Genomic DNA, 27,887 nt, shown 5'->3' with positions numbered 1-27,887 from the left:
GTGCACACACTGTGTGTGTATATGGTGTGTGTGTGTATATAGTGTGTGTGTATACAGTGTGTACATGGTGTGTGTGTACACATGGTATGTGCGTGTACATGGTGGGTGTGGACATGGTATGTGATTACATGGTTTGTTTGTACTTGGTGTGGGTGTACATGCTGTGTGTGTGTACATGGTATATGTGTGAGTACATGGTGTGTGTACATGGTATGTGTGTGTGTACATGGTATATGTGTGAGTACATGGTGTGTGTACATGGTATGTGTGTGTGTACATGGTATATGTGTGAGTACATGGTGTGTGTACATGGTATGTGTGTGAATACATGGTTTGTGTATACATGGTGTGTGTGTGTACACAGCTGTATGTACATGGGGTGTGTGTGTAATGGTGTGTGTGTATACATGGTATGTATGTGTGTTTACAGTGTATGTACATGGGGTGTGTGTACATGCTGTGTGTGTGAATGGTGTGTGTGTATATGGTGTGTATATATACATGGTATAGTGTATAGTACATGGTATAGTGTATATACATGTGTTATGTGTATATACATGGTGCGTGTGTACATGGTATGTGTGTACACATGTATATACATGGGATGTGTATATATGTGTACATGGTATGTGTGCATGTGTGTTTTACATGGTGTGTGCACATGATGTGTGTACACACATATGCATGGCATGTGTGTACATGGTGTGCTCACATGTGTGTGTACACAGTGTCCGTGCCCTGTGTACATGGTATGTGTGTGCACGTGGTGTGTGTACACATGTGAGTACATGTGTGTGTGTGCACATGGTGTGTGCATGTGTGTGCATGTTGGAGGTGCATAGCACATTGTTCTCTTGACCTCACAGCTGCTCTGAGCACCCAGCCCAGGAGTCTTGGCTCCAGGGGGCTGTGATTCCAGAAGACCCACAGAGCCCGGCGACAGGAAATGATATTACAGCAGTGTGCCTCCAGTGTTGTCTGGGACCCTGACCCACCGAGAATCAGCAGTTCTCGCAGCATGAACACAGGCAGGCCTGCTCCCAGGGAGGCTGGAGTCAAGGTTCCTCTTCACAGGGGCTGACCGGGCTCTGTACCTAGCAGCCTTTAGAGGCTTTCTGGAGCATTCCAGGAATGGGCTCTGGCTCAGTGAAAATGATCACAGGCTTGAGCAGCCAGATCCAGAATGTTAACCTGGGGTGGATGCTCTCTTGGGTGTCCCTTCCCTGCAGATGCACCAGGATGCACACAGGGTCCTCAGTCCACATGAATGAGGATGGTGGCCCAGCTGTCCCTCCTCAGGTGACAAGATCACTGTCAGGTGGCTTGCGGTTCACCGGGTGCGTGTTGTGCCTATTGCAGCTGCAGCTCCACCACTTCTTCCAGCCCCTACCTGCTGGAAGCGCTCCTCTGGATGCGCTTCAAACACGTGATCTTATTCTGTCTTCGCAAACACTTTGAAGGTCAAGGTGAGGAAATGAGTCTAGGAAGCTGAAGCAACTTGTCCTGGTCACACAGCAAACTAGGGGCTGAGCTCCAGGGTGGTGGAGGGGCCACTGGGGCCAGACCGACTCCGTCAGAATAGCTTTCAAAGCTCCAGGAATATCACATGCCAGTGATATTGAGGACCATGGGGCTGGCGGCTCTGCAGAAGTATTTTCCAGTTAGCATCTGGCCTGAATTATTCCTTATTGTTTATGGAGTTATCATTAAAGAGACACAGGGCTGGTGAAGAGAGATGCAGAGTTAGCAGGACATGTGCTAGTATTTGCTGGGTACTGGGGATGGATGAGCTGGGACCCTCCATCCATCCTGCTCCTCCAGGCAGCCTCATCCCAAAACTTGTGGCAAGGCTGCGTGAGAACAAGATTGTGACCCTGAGAAAGACAATGCTGGGACATCCAGACTCTGACAGACCTCTCACTCGGTCCACCTGCCCACTGTGCTCACTGCCTCCCACATTGGATCCAACACTCCAGAAACTGGAATGTGTTTCACTCTGTGGTCAAGAGGGATTTCACACACATAAGGGTGTGTTTGAACTGGCCACTGAAATGCCTGCAGTCCACAGGTGCCTCCCTGCATGACAGGAGTGAATGAAGTCATCACACCAGCAAAGGTTTCGAAGATGATGGAGCTTATGCTATGCGGTGAATTGCCCCCTGCAGTCAGGCACACTGGATAACACTGGCAAGCACAGGGAACATTTATACTCTCTTCCAGAGGTGACTGACCAATCAGAACACGACTCGTCCTCTCCTGAGCCACTGAGGCAGCCCCTCTAGCCCACACACGCCTTCTCTGTGTCTCCCCCCCCCGACTTCCCTCTCCCATCATTCATCCCATTTCCCCTTCCTGGTTCCCAAGCATGGAGAAGGATCCAGAAGGATTCCGTGCTCACCAGATCAGACAATCCTTTGATTGCTAAAATTTTTGCATCCCATGATACTGATGTTAATTTTCATCCATTGAGTAGGAATGTCTGCCTGTGTCTCTGCCTCTCAGCAGAGAAAATACACAGTCAATGAGCTCAGTTCTGGGCAGTGGAGGATCACTGATGTGTGTGGCATGAGGCAATGCCCTGGGGTTAGGAAAGTTTTGCTTGGCAGACCTAAAAAATGTTTCACTCGACGATTCTGTGAGTCTACTTTGCAAAATTTTACCATTAAAAAATAATTGAAGGCACACATCCACTTGAAAATAATGATCCAGGTTTATTGCCTTTACAATCTGCTTGGGCTCCCTTGTTTCTTTTTAGTTGTCAGTGTTCAGAACCAATTGAAAAACATCTCTTTGAAATGAAAGACCTGCTTCAGATTGAGACAAGATTCTGGGCCAGACTCTGTAGGCCGGTGACCTTAACATCAGTGTTTGCTTTGAGCATTGTGTCTGCAGATGGAATTCCATGTCTCTGGCCCTTATGTCAGGACCCTTGGTTGTTTTGGTAGGAGCTGACATTTGGTTCAGCAAGAGAGCTCCACGTGACTCACAGTTGGAGAAGTCTAAGTTTCTCTTTCCTCATGGGAAACTGAGGCCAAGATGGTGGGAAGCTTGTACATGGCCACTCTCTAGCCATGAGCACAGCCAGACGTGAGGCCCAGGTTTCCTCCTACCACTGTGCTCCCTCCTTTCCAGAGGTCCCCACTGGAAGCTCCAAGGCCGATTATCTTTCTTTCCGTATTTAATTGCATGGTGCGTAAGCAGCTCCTTTAACCTCATCGTGAAAACACCTGTGCTGGAGATGATGTAACCAGGCTTCGTGCCCACATAGGCTGCACAGGAGAGTCTGAGAAGGACCTTGGACTGGAGAAGGACCCCTGGGAAAGCTGCAAGACAGCAGCTCTCATCACTTCTAGAACATTCCTTCTCAGGACACTGTCTCTTGTGAATGTTTGCCGGCTGAGAAGTGTAGCTTCTACGTAATGTTCATGTAGGAGTTATCTTCAGAGGGAAGTGGTCCCCTGGGTCTGGCAGGGATGCTGCTGGCGTGGGCAGTGTGAGGGTGGGCGTGTTCATTTCCCATGGCTGATGGAAATTGCTACAAACTCGGTGACTTAAAAACACACAAATCTGTGGGTCTTCCCTGGAGGTTCAGAGGTTAGGATTCTACACTTCCACTGCAGGGGGTAAGGATCCAGTCCCTGGTTGAGGAACTAAGATCCCGCAGGCCCTGCAGTGCAGTCAAAAACATTTTTTAAAACTTTTTTTTAATAAACCTCACAAATTTGCTACTTGAAAATTCCAAAGGTCAGAATCTAAAATTAAAGTGTTAACAGGGCTCTGTTCCTTCTTTCCTTCTGGAGGTTTCAGGGAAGAATCCTTTCCTTCCTTTTCTCGCTCTGGAGACACCTTGGTTTCTGGTCCCATGGCCTCTTCCTGCACCTTCAAAGTCAACAGTGTAGCGTCTTCAAATTTCTTTTTCTCTGAATGTATCTTCATAGCTCCTGCCACTGCCTCTGACTCTCCTGCCTCCTTCTTTCCCTCATAAAGACCCTTGTGATGATTTTGGACCACCACGCTGCCCCCAACCCCTGACCCGGGTAATCCAGAATAATCTCTCGATCTAAAGATTCTTCATTTAATCCCATCTGCAAAGACAACATACAGATGCCAAGGGCTAGGATGTGGACATCCATGGAGATTATGATTCTGCCTCCACAATGAGGCAGAGCATGAATCCCACCACCCCTCCCTCCACCCACCCACCCATCCCTCCCTCCAGAGTTCTCCTCACCCCAAGTCTCCAAGATCTGGGCATGAAAACCCCTCTGGGACTTGCAGTTGGGGATTGCTCTAAACATGGTTCTGCTGTCAACTGAAAAAAAGAAAAAAAAAAAAGGCACAACGTGACAATTATGAATTAAGTTTTATTTGGGGCAAAATGAGGACAATAGCCTGGGAGACAGCATCTCCGATAGCTCTGAGAAATTGCTCCAAAGAGTCAGGGGAGGAGGTCAGCATGTATGTGATTTTGGTGAAGGGTGAGTACATGCAATTAACCATATATTTTTAGCAGAAGGTTTCTGCTAGTCATGGGGAACAGTCGTCACCAGAAAGGATTTTAGCATTTTTCTAGATACAAGGAGATAAAAGAATTGGGCTCAAAAACATCTTCTCCTGAAAATATCTAACTATGTGAAGACCTGTTCTGCCAGTTTTTCCCAGAGCACTGTTGCTGCACTCCTGATCTCCACCCTGAACTCCTTCAGTGGGTGCTGAAGGTCAGCAGCTGTAGCAGCTCCTGATTTGACCCTTGTAGAGATAGATGGCACGTGTCAACTTGTGGGTGACATTGCTGTTCCTGGTGAGCTTTGGAGACGTGGGCTGGGACGTCCTATCAAAGAAGGTTCATGAGATTAGGGCAGCTGCTAGTGCCTGCCCTCAGGGCTTCTGATGAGGGGCCTGCAGGTGGCCCTCAAAGCCGTGGCTCCGGTGGTACTCCTGACAGGGGCGATATGGTGGGAAGTCTGGGAGGGATGGGAGAAGAGCCAGCCCAAAGCTTTCCTAGCACCTGGCATACCCACAGGCTGTCACCCCTCGTACTGGCTGAGCTAGCCTCGTTCATTCTAGAATTCTGGAGACCCATGCCGTCCAGAGCGACTTGTGGTTCAGGGCAGTGCTCTTCCTCGCTTCTGGGTGTCGAGTGCGTGCCTTCCTCCCGGGCACACCCCAGCTCTCCTGCTCTCCCTCAGAACTGTGCCCCCTCCTTACCTGGCCTTCCTCCAACCTCCCAGAGGGATGATGAGGCCGGAAGTGGCATGACTGGTACTCCAGGGTCCTAGGGCAGGGCTGGCAACAATGGCCTGGGGACCAAACCCCTCCCCACCTCCTGGTTCTGTTAGTAAAGCTTCATTCAAGTGTTGTCACATCCGTTCGTTTCATCTGGCTGCTTTTATGGTAAAACCACAGAGCTGAGTGGTTGTGACAGGCTGTGTGTCCTGCAGAGCGTAAAATATCGATGATCCAGCCCTTAAAGAGATGAGCCCATGGAGGAAGGTGAGGACCCTGTATCACCTCTTGGGTAAAGCTGGTGACCTGGCCACTCACGTTTAGAGTGGGCATTTAACCTCTACCCCAGGGTGGGATCCAGAGACTGGGCAGTGGGTGTTTCTGAGAGCTGGCCCAAGTCCCATAGCTTGATGGTGGCTGAGCTGGGACCGGGCTCCTCCCAAAGGGCCTGAGATGTGAGTTGTGAGCACTTGACAAGCCAGGGTCTTGCCACTCGGTGACACATGAACTGTGCTGAAACCAGGAGGTGCCTGCAAGTCCCTATTCTCCCTTCCTTGTGTTCCCTCTGAATGATTTTGCTGTGGTCCTTTTCAAGTTGTGAGCATTAAGAAGAGTTGCCTGAAATAGCCAAGAGCTTGCTGCTTGCAGGGGGGCAGGGGGAACGTGGAGATGCGCATGTCGAGTCCCAGCAATTAAAGACCTGGGTCCGAACCTCCTCCCGCCAACTGGTGGTGTCAGAGGTGACAGCAAGACGCAGGACAGGTGGTCAGGTTCTGTGCCCACCCTCCCTGTGCCCCCACCCCCGCTCTGCCAAGGGGCCAAGGAGCTGATGGCAGGAAAATACCCATTAGCAGAAAGAACAAACAGAAAGACTGCCCAGAAATGGGGACTTGCTCGAAGTCCCCCGGCCCTCATTTCCATGGAGCTGCCGGCTCCTCACCAGTGTCCTCCTGACTCCCTTTCTACAGGGAATCCCCAACAGCCGTGTTCAGATGGCGCAAGGCACTCCTACCCACCCCGCTAGCTCAGGGGCCTCTTTGTAACTGCAGGTGGACTGGACGAGGAGGCATCTGTAGAGGTTCCGGATGTCCCTGGTGGTCAGATGGTCAGTGATGACAGTGGTCTGGGTATTTGGAAAACTGACCTCTTGGATGTTGGAGATGGGAGTGGGGTTAGAGGGGGTGGTTGGATCTGTGCCTTATCATTCCTGTGTGAGAGGAGGTCTCCCAATGAGGATACGGACCAGCAGGATCTGAGACTCTGTCCTGGAGCCTGGCTGATGGGTGTGGGGACCCTGGGGACGGTTGAGAGGGGATTGGGTTGGGGTGTGGAGGTGAATATGGGCAGTTCTATTCCTCTCTCCCCTGCAGGCAGCGTTTCTTTGTCCATCGAGGACCCTTCTCTGTGATGAGACTCACCTGTTTTCTTTCCCCCCAAGATACTTATTTATTTATGGCTGTGGTGGGTCTTCATCACCGAATGCAGTTGTTCCCTAGTTTGATGCGTGGCCTTCTCCTTGTGGTGGCTTCTCTTGTTGCGGAGCATGGGCTCTAGGGTGTGCGGGCTTCAGTAATTATGGCACTTGGGCTTAGTTGTCCCATGACATGTGGTACTTCCCGAACCAGGGATCGAACCCATGTTCTTCTGCATTGACAGTCAGATTCCCAACCACTGGACCACCAGGAGGTCCGAGACTCACCTCTTTGCTGAGACTCAGAGGAGGCTATTCTGTGTGGCCCAGTCACTCCCACAGGCTTGAGACACACACTAGCTGAGGTTCCTGTGGTTTGAGCCCAGTATTTTTACGGCACGCTGACCCCCTGGAGGGGTCTGAGTGCTGAGCTGCTGCTGTGGCCTTGGGCTTCCAGCCAGCCCACCTGGGAGGACACCCACTGTCCGCTCCAGCCCTGCCACACACCACAGACCTCTGTGCGGTGAGCTTGGAAACAGACTGACTGACCTCGGGATCTCCCTGGAAAAGCCAGCCCTTGTTAAAAAGTCTGAAGCTTGTTAAGTGAAACTTGAGTGAGCAGGCCCCTGGAGCTGGAGATGAGGGACAAGCCGCTTGTCATTTTCTGCAGGTAGCAGGGTCAAGGGGCAGCAGACCCTGATGTGCCGGCGACCCTGCTGCTCCAGACCCTCTACATGGGTCTGTGTGTTGCCCTTCCCCAGCAGAGGGTTTTATGACAAGGAGGTGCTGGGAGCATCCCCTCGGGTCAGAGGACAGACTCCACCCACCAGCGAGAGGTCCTTTCAGAAGCAGGGTTGGGGTTCCCCCCAGACCAAAGAGGCTTCCCATGTCCTGGCAAGAACTTTTGGTTTTCTTTCTTAAAAAAAAAAAAAAGCAACTCAAGAACGTTTCACAAAGTGAAAAAGAATTTGAAGGATGAGAGGTGATTGGGCAGTTGGGAGCTCTTTGGGGGCACAGAGGGGTGGGGGCCTGGCTCCCATGGCATCTTCCTGCATCAGCGCTGGGAGAGGCCGCTAGGACCCAGGTGGCACACGGGGCCTTTGCTGACCAAGGGCATCTCGTGTTTGAGGAGGGAAGGTGTGTGTTCATTCCCATCCTCTGTTAAATATTTCATGTCATGGCAGACTGAATGTGCATTCCCAAATTGAGCTGACCTTGGGGATTCATTAGGGCTTCCCAGGTGGTGCTAGTGGTAAAGAAACTGCCTGTTAATGCAAGAGACACAAGAGATGCGAGTTTGATCCCTAGGTCGGGAAGATCCCCCAGAGAGGATACGGACCAGCAGGATCTGAGACTCTGCCCTGGAGCCTGGCTGATGGAAATGGCAACCCACTACAGTATTCTTGCCTGGAAAATCCCATGGACAGAGGAGCCTGACAGGCTACAGTCCACGGGGTCGCAAAGAGTCAGACACAACTGAAGCGACTTAGCACACATGTGCTTGGGATTCATTGGGACCAAACCTGCGTGTGGAGGGAGGGCGGGGTGGGGGGAGCTGGCTGCCCAAACCCCCCAACTGCACTTCCCCGAAGTGGCAGAGGTGCTTGGCCACTCTGAGGTTGGGCAGAGAAGTGGTTGGGATCTGGGGTTCTCTGCTCAGCCACTGTGTGGCCTCAGGCAGGTCATGAACCCTCTATGATCCCTGGCTTCTCCTCTTCTGCACTCCATGGAGAGGCACCCGGGACTCAGCCTGCTGGGGGGCCTGAAGAGGGAGACACCGCAGAGCCGGCCCGCACTGACCCAAACGAGGGCGCCCAGGGCTGACGCTTCCCGAGGCGGGGGCTGCTCCCAACCTCTCTTTCAGAGGCAGGTTTCTAGAGTGAAAAAAGTCCATGCCGGGAGCCAACCAGCCTTACAGAACATCGGAGGTTTTGACAAGCACCATTTCTCTTTATTTTTATTTTTTTAAATTAATTAATTAATTTTAATTGGAGGCTATTTGCTTTACAATATTGTAGTGGTTTTTGCCATACATTGACATGAATCAGCCGTGGGTGTACATGTGTTTCCCATCCTGAACCCCCCTCCCTCCTCCCTCCCCATCCCATCCCTCAGGGTCATCCCAGTGCACCAGCCCTGAGCACCCTGTCTCATGCATCCAACCTGGACTCGCGGTCTGTTTCACATATGGTAATATACATGTTTCAATGCCATTCTCCCATATCATCCCACCCTCGCCTTCTCCCACAGACTCCAAAAGACTGTTCAGTACATCTGTGTCTCTTTTGCTGTCTCGCATATAGGGTCATCATTACCATCTTTCTAAATTCCATATATATGTGTTAATATACTGTATTGGTGTTTTTCTTTCTGGCTTACTTCACTCTATATAACAGGCTCCAGTTTCATCCACCTCATTAGAACTGATTCAAATGCATTCTTTTTAATAGCTGAGTAATATTCCATTGTGTATATTTCTTATCCATTCATCTGCTGATGGGCATCTAGGTTGCTTCCATGTCCTGGCTATTATAAACAGTGCTGCGATGAACATTGGGGTGCATGTGTCTCTTTCAGATCTGGTTTCCTCAGTGTGTATGCCCAGGAGTGGGACTGCTGGGTCATATGGCAGTTCTATTTCCAGTTTTTTAAGGAATCTCCACACTGTTCTCCATAGTGGCTGTCCTAGTTTGCATTCCCACCAACAGTGTAAGAGGGTTCCCTTTTCTCCGCACCCTCTCCAGCATTTATTGTTTGCAGACTTTTGGATAGCAGCCATTCTGACCGGCAAGAGATGGTGCCTCCTTGTGGTTTTGATTAGCGTTTCTCTAATGATGAGTGACCGTTTCTCTTTAAAGCACTGTTAGCGGACATAAAGAATGTAACAGCGGTCGGTCGCTGTTTCTCCCTACTATCCTGACCTGGGGCTCCCCTTGTGGCTCAGCTGGTAAAGAATCTGCCCGCAATGCAGGAGACCTGGGTTTGATCCCTGGGTTGGGGAGATTCCCCTGGAGAAGGGAAAGGCTACCCACTCCAGTATTCTTGTCTGGAGAATTCCATCAGTCCTTGGAGTCGCAAAGAGTTGGACACGATTGAGTGACTTTCACTTCACTTCCTGAGGTACATTCTGGACAAGAGTTAGCTCATCCCAGGGGCTGCTGTCTGGCCAAGTGGGGGGAGGGGTAGCCCACCTCCAGGCTGGGGTCACAGGCCTTCAAACAGGCACTTACCATGGGGGGTGGGGGGGAACAAAGGAGCAATTTCCCATCTAAGGGGTGTTTCTTAATTTTTCTATAGCAAAGGAGAGCTGTCTCCATTTCCTCCAAGGGAGGAGAGCTGTCTCCATTTCCTCCAAGGGAGGAGAGCTGTCTCCATTTCCTCCAAGGGAGGAAATGACTGGTTTTTCCCTTGGTTTGGGAAAGATGTGTTTCCCTGATTAAAACTCAACAGCCCAAGGGTTCTACTTAAGATTCAAAAGCAATTCCTGCACTGAAGTGATGGCAGGGGGCCTGAGGACCTTCCGGATGCTCTGTGGATCCTGTTTCTTGATCTCAGGGCTTGTTCCTTGGGTGGTTCCGTCTGGGGAAGGTATATGGAGCCATGCGTACACGATCGCTGTGTTCACTTTTCTCTGTATATTCTATATGTCGGGCTTCCCTGGTGGCTCAGATGGTAAAGAATCCACCGTCAATGTAGGAAACCCAAGTTTGATCCCTGGGTCAGGAAGATCCCCTGGAGAAGGGAATGGCAACCAACTCCAGTATTCCTGACTGGAGAATTCCATGGACAGAGGAGCCTGGTGGGCTGCAATCCATGGAGTCACAGAGAGTCCAACACGACTGAGTGACTAACACACACACACACACACACACACTTTCTTTACTTCGGTAAAATTTGCGTCAAAAGGGATTCCTCGGAAGTGATGGAACATGCACATTTTGACTTCTGTTATGTAAGAGTTTACAGACGACAGGGTGTGTAACACGGAGGGATGTGACACAGGATGTCACACGGGATGTGTCACAGAGGGTTGTGACACAGAGGGACAACAGTGGCCTGTCCGTAAGGCAGCGCCCACTCGGTGGGTTGATCTCGGAGACCATCCAGGCCGCTGGTCCTCCATGAGCTCCTGGCCATATCCTGCTCACTCAGCACTCGCCAGAGGGGTCTGGTCATGTTGGAGGGTGTCTTGGAAAGAAGTGACAATCAAATGTCTGTGCCTAAGATAGTGGCCATCACTCTGAGCTCACCTGTGCAAAGAGCTCACCTTCTGATTATTAATGTCATAGACACTTTCTCAGTGACCACTACACGCCAAGCACCACTGCACATGTAGGACATGGTGCTTCAGAAGATGGCTCTGCTTATGTCTTCCTGGAGCTGAAGGGGTCAGGAGGCAGAAGGAGGGGTGCATTGGGGGGAGGTATCAGATGTCAGGCTCCCCTTGGGCACTCGGTTTCGACTGGTGGGTGGGCTTTGTCTTTAGAAGAAGTAGCCTGTTCAGAGTATCCTTCATTCCCCAAACACAGAAGGTCCGGATAGGCTCTTTCCAAATTGCTAACGTTGTAAGAATAACTCACTGCAGGTATAACCGAGAGCCTTCAGTTTTCACTTCATGCAAACTGTTAAGCATCTTTATCTCCATTCTTTATAGATAAATACAGCCCCACCAGGTGGGTGCTGAATGGACTGCGGATGTTCCGAATATATCTCAGTTCCCCTCGGAAAGGATTTGTTTTTGTTGTTCAGTTTCTCCTACTCTTTGTGACTTCATACATGCCAGGCTTCCCAGCCCTTCACTGTCTCCTGGAGTTTGCTCAGATTCATATCCACTGAGTGGGAGATGCTATCCAACCATCTCATTCTCTGTCCCCTTCCCCTTTTGCCTTAAATCTTTCCTAGCATCAGAGTCTTTTCCAATCACTTGACTCTTTGCATCAAGTGGCCGAAGTGTTGGAGCTTCAGCTTCAGCATTAGTCCTTCCAATGAATATTCAGGGTTGATTTCCTTTAGGATTAACTGGTTTGATCTCCTTGCAGTTCAAGGGACTCTCAAGAGTCTTCTCCATCACCACAATTCGAAAGTATCAATTCTTCAGTGCCCAGCCTTCTTTATGGTCCAAATTTCACATCTGTACATGAATGGAAAAACCATACTGGAAAAACCATAGCTTTGGCTACACAGACCTTTGTCAGCAAAGTGATGTCTCTGCTTTTGAATACACTGTCTAGGTTTGTCATAGCTTTTCTTCCAAGGAGCAAGTGTCTTTTGGTTTCATGGCTGCAGTCACCATCCACAGTGATTTTGGAGAAAGGATTAGATCGTGGAAAAGTCACCTCCAGTTGGCTTCATTTTCATGACCTCAGCGGGGTTTATGAAGAAAGTCTTTATGGGTTTACTCTTGTGGTTTTCCTTCCTAATACCCGCTGGGCAGGGCACAGGGTCTTTCGACCAGTTCTGAGTTTAGTGGAGCCACGAGACCATTTGAAATGCTATGGTATGTCTTTAGCTGTCCTTACAAAACACAGCATGCTTAGCAAGGGCATTTGTAAAGCAAAACTCTGGAAAATGAATCTTGCTTCTCACAGACTGCTCTTGAACACCAAAGACAAGCCATGCAAGATGATCCTTGGGTACCCTTGGGCCTGTGGGGCTGTGGGGATTCTCTATAAGGTCTGCTCCTCCTCTGCATTGGGCTTCTCTTCTCCCGCAGATGCTCCGTTCTCCCGTGCCCTGGGCACCTGCCCTAGCCACCCTTCCAACAATAGCATTTCCTCTAACTGCCGGGGCATGACTAGGCTTTCAGCCAGAACCAGACATCACATTGTACTTTTATCCTTTCCCCCATGAAGACCCCTTCAACATCCCCTCGATGTAAAGCATCCAGGGCTGTGAGACAGACTGTCCCAGGCTGGCTGGAAACTGTGGGTTTATATCTGCTGCCCCCACAGTGCCATCCCCCCAACCCCACTCATCAGCATATTTGCTCCAGCGCTCCTGCAGTTGAAAGTCAAGGGACCAACTCCCACTGTCGGTCCCTATCTTCTCATTTCAGGCCGTGTCCTTTCCATCTGAGAGGATGGGAAGCTCCCCCACTGAACCCAGGGTCTAAGCAGAATTTCCTTCCCTGTGATGGGTGGGCTCAGGGCACTATCATCTCTCTGTCTTGTCTGTCTTTCTCTGTTTCTGTCTCTCCATCTCTCCTGTCATCCTAGGTCTGGGTTTTGACCTGCCTTCGGGGCTGGACCTTTGAAGGACAGAGCACTCATGCCCTGCGTGGGGCTGGGGGGCACTCAGTGGCCCTTCCTCTCGGGAGGTTTATGTGCTTACAGTCCCCTGAGTGCTCACCGGCCCGATCCGGGGAGCAGCCCAGGATCAGCACCTGTGTAAATAAGTGACCTCTAGACACAGAGGAGGCGGCTTATCCATTATACCAAGAGCTGGGCCGAGCAGAGCTTCCTCTGGGAAGTAGGGCAGGGGGGTGGGGTGGGGCGGGGTGGAGCATCTCAATTTCATGTTTCTATATGGGGACCAGACACCAGACTCTGCAGTGAAGGACGAGCTCATTACATAAATACAGGAATGCACCTGGAGAAGGAAATGGCACCCCACTCCAGTATTCTTGCCTAGAGAATCCCATGGACAGAGGAGCCTGGTGGGCTACAGTCCATTGGGTCGCAAAGAGTTGGGCACAACTCAGTGCCTAAGCAGAGGGATGCATTTGTGCTCACCAACTCGCTCACACACTCGGCTCTAACACGAGTGCCCCCACTGGCTACCCAGGCATCAGCCAGTGCAGAGCATGCCCTGTCCTCCCATCCTGGCCTCTACGGGTCCAGGGTGGGTGCAGGTGGATGCCTCCTGGACTTCTGAGTCCACTGTCACCTTCCAAACTCTTCAATCCCAAATACAGGTCTGTCGTTTTAAAAGAAAAGCAGGCTTCTGATATAAACGTGGTGCCCGAGAGGGTGGACCACACACAAGGACACTTCTTGGCCAGCCAGCTCTGTGTCATGTCACACACACTCGCTGTCCCTCCACATCCCCCTGGGAGCCCACGCCCCCTCCTAGGAATGAGCTGGGAGGCAGATAACTCCTTCGGCTCCAGGTGTGTTGGTTTAGTCCGGGGTCCACAGTCAAACCCCCAGTTCCAAGCTGGTGGCTGTAAATGACAAGACCACAGTCTGTACCCCAGTCTCTCTGCCTTTTCCCCTGAAAGGCTGATGCTTCCCCATCTCCCAGACTTGGGTCTGTTCCTGGCATCCTGGCCATGGGCATCACAGCCTGTGTGAGCTCCCTGGAAGTGTTACTATTATCCAGTGCCCTCGTGTGAACCCCATCATCAAGGGTCCCAAAGAGAGCAGCTCCCATGGCCCCTGCCCGAGGCAAGGGGCCTCACAGACCCCCATGCCGAGGCTGCACTCAGGTATCATGATCCAGAATGTACATGACCTCCAAGTGGCTGGTGGTCAAGTCAGCCACCCCATACCTCCTTGGGAAGCCCCGGTTTCCAGGGGACCAGCTCAGGGTTGGCTGGTTCTGAACTCGGGGAAGCACAGAGCTGAAGGAAGCTTTGCTCTGGAGTAACCCCGAAGCCGCCTGCACCCCCAGGAGACTGGTAATGAGCAGATACCTGGCATTAGCGCTCCTTCAGTGATGTCACACTGGTCCCCTGGGGTCCCCCTCCATAGAGCTCCCTCCCATGTGGACGGAGCCCATTCTGGGGCTCTACCCACCAGAGGGGGTGCCTGCTGACCCCAGCTCATCCATCTGTGTCCGCTGCTGGGCAGGTGTAACCTATCAGGGTCCCTGACCCCACCCTTATCTTCTTCGGCCTCCCTGCTGTGTGTCTGTCCACCTGCCATCACTGACGTCCCAGTGGCAAGAATCTGATTCACCTGCAGACCTGAGTGGTCTCCCAGATGCGCCCAACCTGTCCATCTGCCACTCAGTCCCTTCCCCCCAGGATGACTGTCTCAGGCCTCCCTAGTGACTGCCACTCCCCATAATGAGTCAAGTTGCAAGGCTGCAAGCTTCCTGCCCTTTGCTTCTCTCGGCCTGATTAAAAAGTCCTCAGGGAATGACTCCCTGTTCAAATCAGGCAGGCACCTGGTGACAGGTGGGGGTTTGGGGTTCCCATCTGTGAAAGAAGAGAGGCCGCAGGGAGAACACGCCGAGACCTAGACCCAGGCTGGGGTTTCAGTAAACATGGGTCTGGGGCCCGGGGAGTGACTAGGGGCTCGTCAGGTGCCCCAAAGACCCTGTCCTCATCAGGCCCCTTTCAGCTCTGCGTTGGGAGCCAAAATGCTGCATTTGCCTGATTCTGGTCATTTAAGGGCATGTCCTGGGAATGTTTTCAGGGACTGAGAAGTGTCTCTGAATTAGGAATCTTCAGATGAATCCAGTTGTCTATATTTGATTCCTTTTTAAAAAACAAAATTTATTTATTTGATTGTGTCAGGTTTTAGCTGCAGCATGTGGGATCTTTTAAGTCTTTGTAGCACATCTGAACCACCTGCTTGAAAAGAAGTAATGTGACTCTGTCTGGCATGTATAGTTCTTTTTCTGTCCTTTCACAAGGCTCTTTGATGGAGATTTGGCAGAAAGTCCAAAGCAATGTGGTATAACTGCAAAATGATGAACTTTCAATTAGTAATGAATTATTAGCTTATGAAACATTTAATTACAAATGTGGATAAATTCTATATAAATAATTTATACCAATATAGATTTTAAATAGATAAGTCATATGTGAAATAATAATCACTTGATTGATAAAGGTGCCAGTTTACCATAGTGGTAGGCGGTGCAGCCCTGGGTTAGGATCTGTCTGCTCCAGCAGTGGGTGCCTAGACGAGTCTCCGAGGCCCACTGGACACATGCTTCCTGGATCTGAAATGAGAATGGTGGATTCCTCGTAACCCTAGATCCGGGGTCCCCAACCTCTGGGATCTAACGCCTGATGATATGAGGTGGAGCTGATGTAATAATAATATCAATAGCAATAAAGTGCACAATAAATGTAATGTGCTTGAATCATCCCAAAACCGTCCCCTACGCCCTGGTTCGCGGAAAAAATTGTCCTCCACCAAACTGGTCCCTGGTTCCAAAAAGGTTAGGGATGGCTGCCGTAGGTGATGTCCAGGAAAGGGCTTTGTAAATGCCACAGCTTTTTACACCCACTGGTGCTTATCACTAATATAACCCATGAAGTGCAACTGAGGCAGTAGGCAGAGGCATCTAAAAGACAGGAGGTCCATTTTCTTGCCCAGAACTCAGCATTTTTATAAATACTGTGGAGTGAAAAACCTTGCCTTTGGCCTTGATTCTGAAATTACATGCTCTGTGTGTTGGCCTCTATAGCACTGGGGGCAGAACCACTGTGTCCTGGGATGGCTGGAAATGAACATGATCCTTTTTTCACAGGATACAAGACACTTTTGAAAGGCATTTCTGGAAAGTTCAACAGTGGAGAGCTGGTGGCCATCATGGGTCCTTCTGGGGCTGGAAAGTCCACACTCATGAACATCCTGGCTGGATACAGGTGAGCACACCCTCAGCCAGTGGTTTGCCAGGGGCCAGTGGCATGGATAATCCACCCCATCACTTTTTAAGGCTCTGGGAAGCCTCAGGGGAGTAGCTTCTGTTTGGTGAATTCAGTCATTTTTCAGCTCACCCCACACCCACACTCCTGCCCAGACTGCCCAGCACCATCCTGGAGCTACATGTGGCAACCTGGAGACAGGTCTCCCAGCCTGGCTCCTTGGGAAGCCAGTTGATCCAACCCATTCCTTGGAGGAAAGAAGGGAGCCACCCCAGGGCCCATGGTCATAGTAGTGGGCTGGATGAAGTTGGAGAGCAGGTGTAACCTCACTGGTCTCCATAGACTCTCTGTGTTTCTGTTCTTTGTGGCATCAACAAGGCAGCACTGGATAAGGTGGATCCTTGTAGGATGCCTGTGGCTCCCTCTACCTCCCTGGGCTGCGATGATGCACCAGAGTCGTACTGGACAGTAGAGATGCCCTGTGTGTCTGAGTGGGAGGGAGTGTGGCTGGTGGGGCCATGCCCCTCCGTCTCCACAGTACACCCGGGATGCCTCACCTCCACTGTGGTCTGAGAGAACAACTTCCCATCTGCCTGGTCTAGTGGGTCCAGGGCCCAGACCCCCTCCTCTTCTCTGAGCCACCTGGGCCCAGCAAGCTTGTACTGGTCCCTCCCAGTCAGCATCAGGTTCATGCTGCCCTCAGGAACCAGTTCTGACCTAGTGGTCCCACCCTGGGCTGCAGAGTCTTGGCCTTTAGGGGAGTTGATATAACCGAGGCTAAACACAGGATTGTTCATACGCTCATCTTATAAACCCTGCAAAGCCAGGGGCATGCATGGGGCCTCATGTCCACAGGTAGGAGCATCCATGTACTGGTTTGGTCTGTAGGCACCTGTGACGAACGTGAGATCCCAGGGAGGCCCACGCTTGTTCTCCCCTCCCTTTCCACCCTGGGCCTTTTCTTCTTAGGGTTCCCTCCTCTGAGCATTGATCTGGGCTTCCCGGCCATGCCCAGCTTGGTGTCCCTACTGGTCCAGTTGGATGATGCTGGGAGGGCTGTGGTCTCCCCCCTCCCTCAGCCTTGGAGGAGAGGGAGGCGGTGCAAGAGGGGCCAGACTGACACATCCTCTGGCTGACCCTGCAGGGAGACCGGCATGAAGGGTGAGGTCCTCATCAACGGGCTCCCCCGGGACCTGCGCTGCTTCCGGAAGGTGTCCTGTTACATCATGCAGGACGACCTGCTGCTGCCGCACCTGACCGTGCAGGAGGCCATGATGGTGAGCGTCCTGGGGCCTGCAGCCTCACACCTGGCCACCCCCATCCCCTACATGTACCCCGCCCTCACCTGCATCTACCCCCCACCCTCCACATGAAGCAGAGCGGCACTGGCACCCCACTTTCACATAGATTTCAGACCCCATGTGCTGTGTGGACAGTGTCACCCAAGGCAGCCCCCCAAGGCCCTGTAGACCCCGGATAGCAAACTCGAGGCCAGGTCTCTGAGAAGGTGATTAACCTGGCTGATGTGGGGGACCACTGCCAGAGTGACCACACTCCTAGGCCCACGGGTCGAGGGTCTTTTCTTCCCATTGGTGTTCTATGGCTTTGGCCGAAGTTCCAGGCAGTCTGGTGCCTGGATTAGGGCCCTGAGGGTCTCGTCTTCTGGCTCACCTGCCTGCCAGGTGGGTATAAAACACGTGTTTGCTGCTCACTCGCGGGGTCTCAGGGCAATTCCAGAGGATCCTTAGCTCAGCAGAGAGAAGCAGAGAAGGTGCTGGGTAGGTGGTCTGCCTTCTAACCTGCTGCCCCAGCAGCCCTGAGCATCCAGCAGCATGACCATGTGACTCCTCTGGCCTCCAAGTGGGTGTTCTCATGGGGACATGGGCTGCTCAGGAGGAGTTTGCAAATAGGATGGTGAGGCTGGGAAATATATGATCTCTACTTACCCTATGGATTCCCACGTCGTCACTTCACCTTCATCTGGGGTGACCAGAGCTTCATTCCTTGGTTGCTTGTTTGAGAAACTTCACTTTGATTTCTAGCTCTGTCACCCCTTTCTTTTGAAAACGAGATCTTCAACCCCTGTTGTCACGTCTGTCCTCCCCCTAACCTGTCTCCGGGCTCTGCTGGGAAATCCATTTATTTTTCAGAATTAAAATCAATTACATTTTGATTTTGAGAACTTCACAATCCCTTTGACAGATACTGTGAAGTTAATGAGAAATGGTTAACTGAATAAATTGAGTTATTCTCAGTTAATGAGAAAGGATGGGCTTCCCAGGTGGCGCTAGTGGTAAAGAACCTGCCTGCCAGTGTAGGAGATGTAAGACACTTGGGTTCGATCCCTGGGTCAGGAAGATCCCCTGAAGGAGGAAATGGCAACCCACTCCAGTAGTTTCACCTGGAGAATCCCATGGACAGAGGAACCTGGCGGGCTACAGTCTATAGGGTCGCAAAGAGTCAGACACAGCTGAGGCAACTTAGCACGCTGGCACACAATGAGAAAGGATACCTTGTACTCTGCAGGGTCCTGTCCCACGCGTGGGGATGGTGCTGGCCACGAGCCCTTGGTGGTGCCTTTCCGTGTGCTGCTTCTGACCCTCCGCCCCCAGGCAGCCTAAGACATGACACCCGGAGTCACATGGCTGGCAGCTGCTCCAGCCTGATTCTGGGAGCTCAGCCTCTCGACCCCTCACCCCTGCAACACAGTCTCTTGAGGGGCCACTGGGCAGCCTCAGTAGCTCACCAGGTGGGCAGGTTCTGACCTCAGTGCTGTGCTGAGGAGGAGACCAAAGTCCTTGCTTCCCAAGGTCCCAGGATTCAGCAGAAGAGCCAAGGCTGATGCTGGCCATGGTGATGGCTACTCAGGCCTTCGCCAGACAGGGTCAGGGGTCCCGTGTGTGCTAGCAGGCAGGATATCAAACCAAATAACAGAAATAACAAAATTAGACTCTTTCTATATTGATGTTGTTCAGTCACTAAGTTGCATCCGACTCTTTGCGACCCCATGGACTGCAGCACACCAGGCTTACTTGTCCTCCACCATCTCCTGGAGTTTGCTCAAACTCATGACCATCGAGTTGGTGATTCCGTCCAACCATCTCATCCTCTGCCGCCCCCTTCTCCTTTTGTCCTCAGTCTTTCCCAGCATCAGGATCTTTCCCAATTAACTCCTTTTACGTACCACTTGCCAATTTCTGTGGTGTAAATACTCCCACTGTGGAGAATGGTAAACTGTCAGTGGTTTCACAGGTGGCTTTGAAATTCCTAACAGTGATCTTGAAGACTCTAAAGCCTGGGGAGTCCTCGTTGCTCAGTTGCCCACATCTAACTTCTCTCAGGGACCAGCGGAGAATCCACCGAAGTGACTGGAAGCGGCCCAGGCCTCACTGCTCTCTGGGACCTTCCTTAGTGAAGCCGAGGGAGGTGGGGAGCCCGGACCTCTGCGGGTTTCCTCTGTCATGCCGCCATCACTGAGTTAGGTTGTCTTGCTGCTGGCCATCTGTTCTGATCCACACCGCTGCTGTTGTCCCCTGTAGGTATCCGCACACCTCAAACTCCAGGAGAAGGACGAAGGAAGAAGGGAGATGGTAAGTGTATGCTTGGATCACATGCAATCCACTTGGCAGTCACATGTGGAGGGGCCTCTGGGGACTGACTTGGCTTGTGGCTTGGCGCCTGGCTGTTTTCGTTGGGGGGTCGGTGGCATAGCAGTGTGCCCTTGGACTGGCACACACCTGGAGTGACCTTGCTGCCACAAGACAGATGCAGCTCACAGATGTAGCAAGGACACGGGCTTGAGGAACCAACCTCAGGCTTAGACCCAGCACTCTTCCCCTTTTAGTTTCTGATACACTTTACACTCCATTGTTTTTGATAAAACACTAACAGTGAAGATGGTTAGTCATCCATTTAAAAATAACCAGCCTCCACCCCTATACACTTGCAAGAAGAAATTTGGTTCTTACCTGTTATTAACCAGCCTTTTAAAAATAACACAAACACGTTTCTAAGATGACGGAGATCTTGTGATCCTTTTCATTGCTTTTTTGCCTCCCTGAAACCCCAGGGAGCCAAAGGGTGTTGGGTAAGCAGACCCAGCGGGGAGCACCAGAAACCCCCACTTAGTGGGGAGGCCTGGCTTATATTTACACACTGTCTAAGACAAACCCAACTCCCCTCTTCTCCACCCCATGGCTGGCACTGGTGGGAGTTCCAGTGTAAGATGTGATTTGGTGAAATTCTACTTTTATAATATTATCCTGTCTTCCCGTGCCTGTAGGACCACAGGCCAGCAGCAGAGAGAGTAAGATCTGTGGGGTTGGTACCAACAATGCGACTTGGCTCTTTCTGTGTCCATGCAAAAAGGAATCAGTTCAGTTCGGTTGCTCAGTCATGTCCAACTCTTTACAACCCCATGGACTGCAGCACACCAGGCTTCCCTGTCCATCACCAACTCCCAGAGCTTGCTCAAACTCATGTCCATCGAGTCGGTGATGCCACCCAACCATCTCATCCTCTGTCATAGAAAACAGTCACAATGTCAGCAGCAACTTGACAGTTGATAGGATGTGATGTAAACGGCCTTGGGTTTCCCAGGTGGTGCTAGTGGTAAAGAACCCACATGCCAATGGAGGAAGCATAAGAAATGCAGGTTCAGTCCCTGGGTTGGTAAGATCCCCTGGAGGAAGGCATGGCAACCTTCACTATTCTTTCCTGGAGAACCCCATGAACAGAGGAGCCTGGCGGGCCACAGTCCATGGGGTCACAGAGAGTTGGACACGACTGAATGACTGAACATGCACGCAGCACAAGAGACATTGGAGCGAGGGGTCTTTAGGGCCCATTCTGTCCCTCTCTGTGCCCTCCTCCCCCCACCCCACTCTTCAGAAAGCTGAGGATTTGGGTAAGGATTTGGGGGGATGAGGAAATGGCACATCCAGGGTAGGGGAGCCCAGTTTCTGTGAGGAGTGAAAACCCCTCCTCGCAGATGCTTCACGTGGACTCTGGTTCTGTAGCTGAAAGGAATAAAATGGATGAACAGACCCCAAAACACAGATGTGGGGGAAAAGCATGGGAGGCATGGGTGTTTCCACCCTCCAAGAGGGTGGAGGAGCCAGATAGGGTTTGGTTTTGTGGGTTGAAGGCAAGAGGGACCCAGGATCACCACTCTGTTCTGAAGGGCAAGCCTCAGACACAGGCTAGCCCCCTGGGAAGATGGGTGAACAGATGCGGGGGTTCAGAGGGTCTTGCTGGCTTGGAGAGGGCCCTGAAGTGAAGCAGAACTAAGCCCATGAGGGGACCCTTCAGGCCTGGCCTGGAACCCACTGGACAACTGAGGCCAGGGCCTCCAGCGCCTGGGGGTTTTGTCCGTAGCTGCCTACTGGAGGTGGGAAGCTGAGTTCAATGTGCTCATTAAAGTCTGAGCTCCCAGAACAGATGCAATCCATGAGTAAGTGGGTGTGGGATGGTTTCCCTGCAACATGGCCCAGGGGACCAGCCTTTCCAGGTGGGAGAGGGAGCTGGGAGGGAGCATTTGCTGAAGGGCGGGGGCGAGGAACACGTGTGTGCCTCTCAGCTGATGCCACAGAGGAGCACCCACAGCCAGTCCTTCAGCCCTGCACTCCTCTGTCTATCAAGTCCCGACCGGTCTTCCTCATCCTCAGCAGGGTCCAGCCCCCCCCCCCCCCCCCGGAACCATCAGCAGGGCTGCGTGATTGTCCAAGGAGAGGACAGGCCCTGACTCATTTCCCTCCCACCCCGTTGTGTCCCTGGGTCCTGGTTGTTTACTTCTTGAGGAAACATAATAGACTGGAATGTTCCAGCAGGTAGTGGAATGTTGCCCACTCCACCTCATTTCCCAGAAAAGTGGCCCCAGCCTCGAGAACCCCCCAGCGAGGGGCCTTCCTCAGGAGTGAGGTTTCCCAGGAGGGGACATTGTTCTTTCTGATTCACTTTAAAACAAAACCAGTCTGCAGGGCGTCACTCCTGAGAGAATCCTAGACAAGATGCCTGCATGCAAGGGAAACAGGAGGTGCTGACCTTGGCCTCCACCTCCAGCATCCTTCCAGTGGGGCTAAGGGCAAGTAGGGAGTGGGTGATCTTCCTCCTGAACCTTTGGCCTGGATTCCTGGAGACCGCTGGAGCCATGTCATCCTGGAAAGGCCAGTGGACTATCCACATGAGGGAAGGCGTTCCTGAAAGATGGCCTTTTCTGGGCAACCTCACTGCGAGTTTCGGGGATGGCTTGCCTCAATGACTATATGTTCTGGAAGAGGGGATGGAGCTGGGTTTAGGGCTCAGCAGGGGAAAGGCCGAGCAGGATTCAAATGAAGATCTATCTGACCTGCCTACTTCTGGCCCGTGGAGCAGCAGTGCCCTGGTCCTTCCCATCACCAAGGCCACATTGTGTCCTGACTGTGCAGAAGTAATTCAAGAGCCAGATTGGAAATTTTCCTCCTTGAGTTCCTTCTCCTTGAGGATGACCTCATCTCCCTAGAGAAGTTGCTGGACTAGGGTCCACCTGCTGCCACCATGGGCTAGGACAATGGCCCAGTGAATTCTGGCAGGACCTCTCTGGCAGGTTGCCTCGCACCCCACTGGGAGGTGAACCTGACGAGGAGGCCAGAAGGGCGGCAGCTGACCTCTGCCTTCTTGTGGCCACCTCTAGAAGACACCAGGATGGACCCCAAACACTGACTGCTGTGGATGAAACCGGTGAACAGTTTACACCAAACTCTTCTGACCTTCCTGCTCCCCGAGTCCATCCCAGATCAGTGATGGGGGCAGCCAGGGAGGGCTGAGCACACAGTGGGCTGTTTATACCTTGGTTCCCAGGCAGCTCCCAGGGGCAGTGTTGGCAGGGTCACTAAGAGAAGCAGTGATAGCTTTGAGCAGTGTCATTGCTTTGCTGCTGAATTAGAGACCTTCTTTTCCCATTCACAAGTGTGGATGGAGCTCCATCTTTCTGGGAGACTTGGCCTGTGTAGTTGAGTCCATGGGAGCTGTGTGTCACTAACAGCTGTTGCTGAGTGAATGCTTACTGTGTGCCAAGCATTTTACCTGTTAAAGCATTAAACTATCAGGGTGGCCCCCCGCTCTGTGCTGGTCAGAAACCCAGTCACTCGTCCATCTGTGTGTCTGTGGTTATCCCACACCTTCCCAGCCCTGGCCCCAAGTGAGGCTCACACATGAAGGGACTTGCTAGGTTGCCAACCAGAGGCAGGACCAGGACTCCAGCCCAGGCTGGCCTGGCCCCAGCCCTGCCTCTCAGTCTCCTGGATCTCAGCCTCCCTAATCAGGACATCAGGCCTGGCAATGCTGGGGTGGGCTGGATCTGCAGTCTCTCCAGGTGTGTCTGGGAGTTGGGTGGGGAGGGAGATCAGGGTTGCATGTGGGCCCTGTAGGTGACAAGGAGTGGTGGGTGGTCTCTGATGTCACTCTGCTTCTGCTATCCGCCAGGTCAAGGAGATCCTGACGGCCCTGGGCCTGCTGTCTTGTGCCAACACGCGGACCGGCAGCCTCTCAGGTGGCCAGCGGAAGCGACTGGCCATCGCGCTGGAGCTGGTGAACAACCCTCCGGTCATGTTCTTCGATGAGCCCACCAGGTAATCAGGCCCTGCCCTCCCTGCTGGCAGAAGGAGCCACTTCCCCGCCCACCAAGGGGCTCAGGCCAGCCTGCACAGACGCAACCAGGGCACTCTGAATGAGGGATCTGGTTGGGGGCTCACAGACATCTCATGGTGTCCCTTGACTTACAGTGGCCTGGACAGCGCCTCCTGCTTCCAGGTTGTCTCCCTGATGAAGGGGTTGGCCCAGGGTGGCCGGTCCATCATCTGCACCATCCACCAACCCAGTGCCAAGCTCTTTGAGCTGTTTGACCAGGTATGTTGGCCCGCTGTCATTGGCCCAGGTGAAACCAAATCTGGGTACTTGTGGCTTAGTTCTTGAGGGTGTCTTCATTTTTGAGTGGCCTTAGGTGTTATGTTTCTTAAGATTTTGGTGCCATAAGCACCTCAGGTGGCAGGGCCAGAGGGGATAGGAAGAGCTGGCCAGTGTCCTCTCTCTAGAGTTAGCATCCAGCCACAGGGTCTTGGATGAGTCACTGACATTACTGAGGCTTCATTAATGTCCCCCCCTGATGACAGGAGGGGGACACTTGCCATACAGATTTAGATAGCAGGTTGTGATATTTGTACAGTATCATCTCTCGTATAAATCTTAGGCTTTAGAAAAAAAAAAAAAATCTTAGGCTTTTAGATCATCCTGAGCAAAAAAATGTCCCAAGGAATGCAGTGTATATAGCTCCAAAATCTGGCCTAAGTAAGTGGTTAGCTTGAGAGGTAGAAAGGCAACAGAGTAAATAACTCCTGGTCATTTGATATCTTGTCTTTCCTGATTTATCATGGATTTCCCTTTGAACTTTGAGTCCTTGGGAGGTAATATAAAGCTGGCCTGAGAGAAGAATTGATGGATTGATGGATGAATTGATGGATGAATGGATGGATAGATAGATGGGTGGGTGGTTAGATGGATGAGTGGGTGTATAGATGGATGGTTGGGTGAGTGGATGGATGGGGTGAATGGATGGATGGATGGATGAGTGGGTGTATAGATGGATGGTTGAGTGAGTGGATGGATGGGTGGTGGAGTGAGTGGATGGATGGGTGGTTGAGTGAGTGGATGGATGGGTGGTTAGGTGAGTGGATGGATGGATGGATGGATGGGTGGGTGAGTGGGTGAGTGGATCATTGGATGGATGGATTGAACTTCTCTCCCTTTACAGAGGAAGGCAGAGAGTTGATGTTTTCCTTCTTACTTTTTTCAGCTTTATGTCCTCAGTCAAGGACAGTGTGTGTACCGAGGGAAAGTCTCAAACCTTGTACCGTATTTGAGGGACTTAGGTCTGAATTGCCCAACCTACCACAACCCGGCCGATTTCGGTGAGTTGAGCCTTGACTAGCCAAACGGGGGTCTTTTTTATTCCTGGTGGGTTTCCACTCTTACCTATAGCCTTCAAAATCAAGAGTTACTTTATTCCACAGATAGCTCAAGTGCCGTCCTGAGGCAGAACTTTTAAGACTAAGTCAAAAGAGGTTTTCTTTCCTCCAGATGAAATACCTGGGACTACAAACAAGGGATCTGTTGTTAGGCCAAATATTTCCCAATACTTGACTGTGTGATGCTTCTGGTCTAAAGGAAGTTATTTCTGAAAAGAGATAACCTTTAACAAAATCCCCTTTGCATTGATTAATGCAGATGTTAAAATTCAACTTAAATTTTGACCAAACACAATGAATTTTGACAAAAGCAGTTTTGAACAAGACTCTGGGATCCCAGGGCTTCCCTTGTACTTCAGCTGGTAAAGAATCTGCCTGCAATGTGGAAGACCTGGGTTCGATCCCTGGGTTGGGAAGATCCTCTGGAGAAGGGAAAGGCTGCCCACTCCAGTATTCTGGCCTGGAGAATTCCATGGACTATATAGTCCATGGGGTTGCAAAGAGTCGGACATGACTGAGCAACTTTCACTTCACTTCACTGGGAACCCAGGGCTTCCCTAGTAGCTCAGACAGTCAGTAAAGCATCCACCTGCAATGCAGGAGACCTAGGTTCAATCTCTGGGTATGGAAGATCTCCTGCAGAAGGTAATGGCAACCCACTCCAGTATCCTTGCCTGGAAAATTCCATGGACAGAGGAGTCTGGTGGGCTACAGTCAGTGGGATCGCACAGAGTCAGACATGACTTAGCGACTAACACCCTGGGAGCCCAGAGCCCAGGTTAATGGTGGGAGTCACTCCTCCTGACCCAGAGGCTGCAGCTTCTGAGCTTTGCAGTTCATGCTTTATGAGCTCCATGCTCGGTGCCCCCAGGGCTCCCACTTTGGCCTTTCCTCTTGGCCGGGGCCCTCCAGGGCACTGACACCAATGTCCCAAGTCACTTCCCCACCAGATCTGCCCATTGTGCAGCCTGCATGTTTATCTGCACATGGCAACCTCTTTGTGTCCAGTGCCTCTGGAACCATCTCCCTTGTCCTCCCGTCAGATCCACCACTTCTGCTCCATGCAAGAACTTGCAACCCCCCTTGCTTGCCTTCTTTTTCTTTTGAGCTTCGTAGTCGCTAAACCACCAAGTGCTTGTACACCCCGATCCTGTCCCATCCTCCCCCTCGGTCACGGTGAGTGGGGTCCCGTGCTGGCCATTGTGTCCTGCTTCCCTGGGGCCCCACAAGCTGGGTGGTCTGAAACAAGAGGAAGTCATGTTTCAGACTCCGAAGGCCAGAAGTCAAGGTGTCTGCAGGGCCGGGCTCCCTCCCGAGGCTCTGGGGGAAGGTCCTTCCTGCCTCATCCAGCTTCTGGAGGCTCCAGTGGTTCTTAGCCTGTGACCCATCCCTCCAGTCTCTGCCTCTGTCTTCACATGGCTTTTTTCTCTGTGTTTCTCTCTATGTGTCTGTATGTCACCTCCTCTTCTAATAAGGGTACCAGTCATTTTATTCAATTGTTCAGTCGCTAAGTCATGTATGACTCTCTGTGACCCCATGGACTGCAGCAGCACCAGGCTTCCCTGTCCTTCACCATCTCCTGGACTTTGCTCAGATTCATGTCTATTGAGTTGGTGATGCCATCTAACCACCTCATCCTCTGCCGCCCCCTTCTCCTTTTGCCTTCAGTTGGATTCAGGGCCCATCCTAAATCCAGGATAATTTCATCTCAAGATCCAAAACCAATTACATTTGCAAGGAATCTTTTCCAAAGAAGGCCACATTCCGAGATTCCAGGTGGACATGAGTCTTTTGGGGGACATGCTTCAACCCACTCTATTCCTCCTTCTTGGTCTCTTGGTCATCAGCCTTTCTCACTCTGTTTTATTTTCAAGCATCCAGCCCCCCCCAGTCCTCCAGACCCCACCTTTCCTACATATCCTCTCCCGAATTGTGTTCCATGGGATGCTGTTGCTGGGAAAAGCATCTCTCTTACAAGAAGGCCACTCTGACAAAGCCAGGCCAGAGTGGGGTGAGTGGGAAGGAGATGCAGGCCAAGGGAGAGGAGGAGTCTCAAGCATCCTTGATGGTGGGGATGGTCAGGTTGGCTGCAGAGTCATTCAGGAGCAAGGACAGTGGGGGGCAGGTGCTGCTGAACGGGGAAGGGCAGTGAGGGCCATGGCCAGCAGAGAGGTGAGGACCTACAGGGAAAGACAGATGGGAGGAGAAGGAACAGGGCTCTGGGGAGAGCCCAGGGAGGGGCTCCTCAATATCACGCCTGAGCAGAGGGAGAGAGGTGGGGAGAGAGGGGCTGTTTGGAGGGTGGTGGGTGTGAATGACCAGCAGAGCAGGCAGTTCTGGCTGGGTTGGTGTCATTAATCATGACATTCTGGTGGGGCCAGGCTCTCCCGGTTTGTGATCGGATGGAGAGAGAGTTAGCCATCCTGGCTCGGACTCTGGAAACAGCTGGTTTTGCCAAAGAGGTTCCCTGGGGGCATTGCATTAGCAAGAATCTTACTGAGATAAAGTGTCAGGTCCCACACCAGGAGGAATGGGGGAGGGTGGAGGGAGAGTGCAGGTGGGAAGAGAGGAAGGAGTGGCAGGTGCCGGGGAGGGTGGACCCAGGAGAGAAACAGCAACGTGGGGCCTTGGACAGTTTGGGGTGCAGAGGAGGCGTGACACCAGGGTCAAGGAGGGTCAGCGGAGGTGATGCTCCATGGGGATCTGA

General features: G+C 51.9%; 1 protein-coding gene across 3 annotated transcripts in view; it reads left to right on the top strand.

Moving 5' to 3' along the window:
- ABCG1 (ATP binding cassette subfamily G member 1) overlaps positions 1–27,887 on the top strand; it is a 68,583-nt gene that overhangs the window by 27,063 nt on the left and 13,633 nt on the right. For 2 of the 3 annotated variants that reach the window (XM_061167531.1, XM_061167530.1), the window contains exons 3-8: positions 16,064–16,181; positions 17,326–17,458; positions 19,721–19,771; positions 23,643–23,788; positions 23,942–24,065; positions 25,009–25,123. In XM_061167531.1, the coding sequence (XP_061023514.1) occupies positions 16,064–16,181; positions 17,326–17,458; positions 19,721–19,771; positions 23,643–23,788; positions 23,942–24,065; positions 25,009–25,123 (687 nt within the window). Of the gene's footprint in view, positions 1–5,468; positions 5,494–16,063; positions 16,182–17,325; positions 17,459–19,720; positions 19,772–23,642; positions 23,789–23,941; positions 24,066–25,008; positions 25,124–27,887 lie in introns of those variants that run through there. The other variant, XM_061167532.1, reaches the window with a different exon arrangement.

Source organism: Dama dama, chromosome 19 (genome assembly GCF_033118175.1).
Source record: "Dama dama isolate Ldn47 chromosome 19, ASM3311817v1, whole genome shotgun sequence".
Taxonomy (NCBI): Eukaryota; Metazoa; Chordata; class Mammalia; order Artiodactyla; family Cervidae; genus Dama; species Dama dama.
The sequence above is the reverse complement of the archived record's forward strand: the minus strand, read 5'-3'. Positions and strand labels throughout refer to the sequence as shown.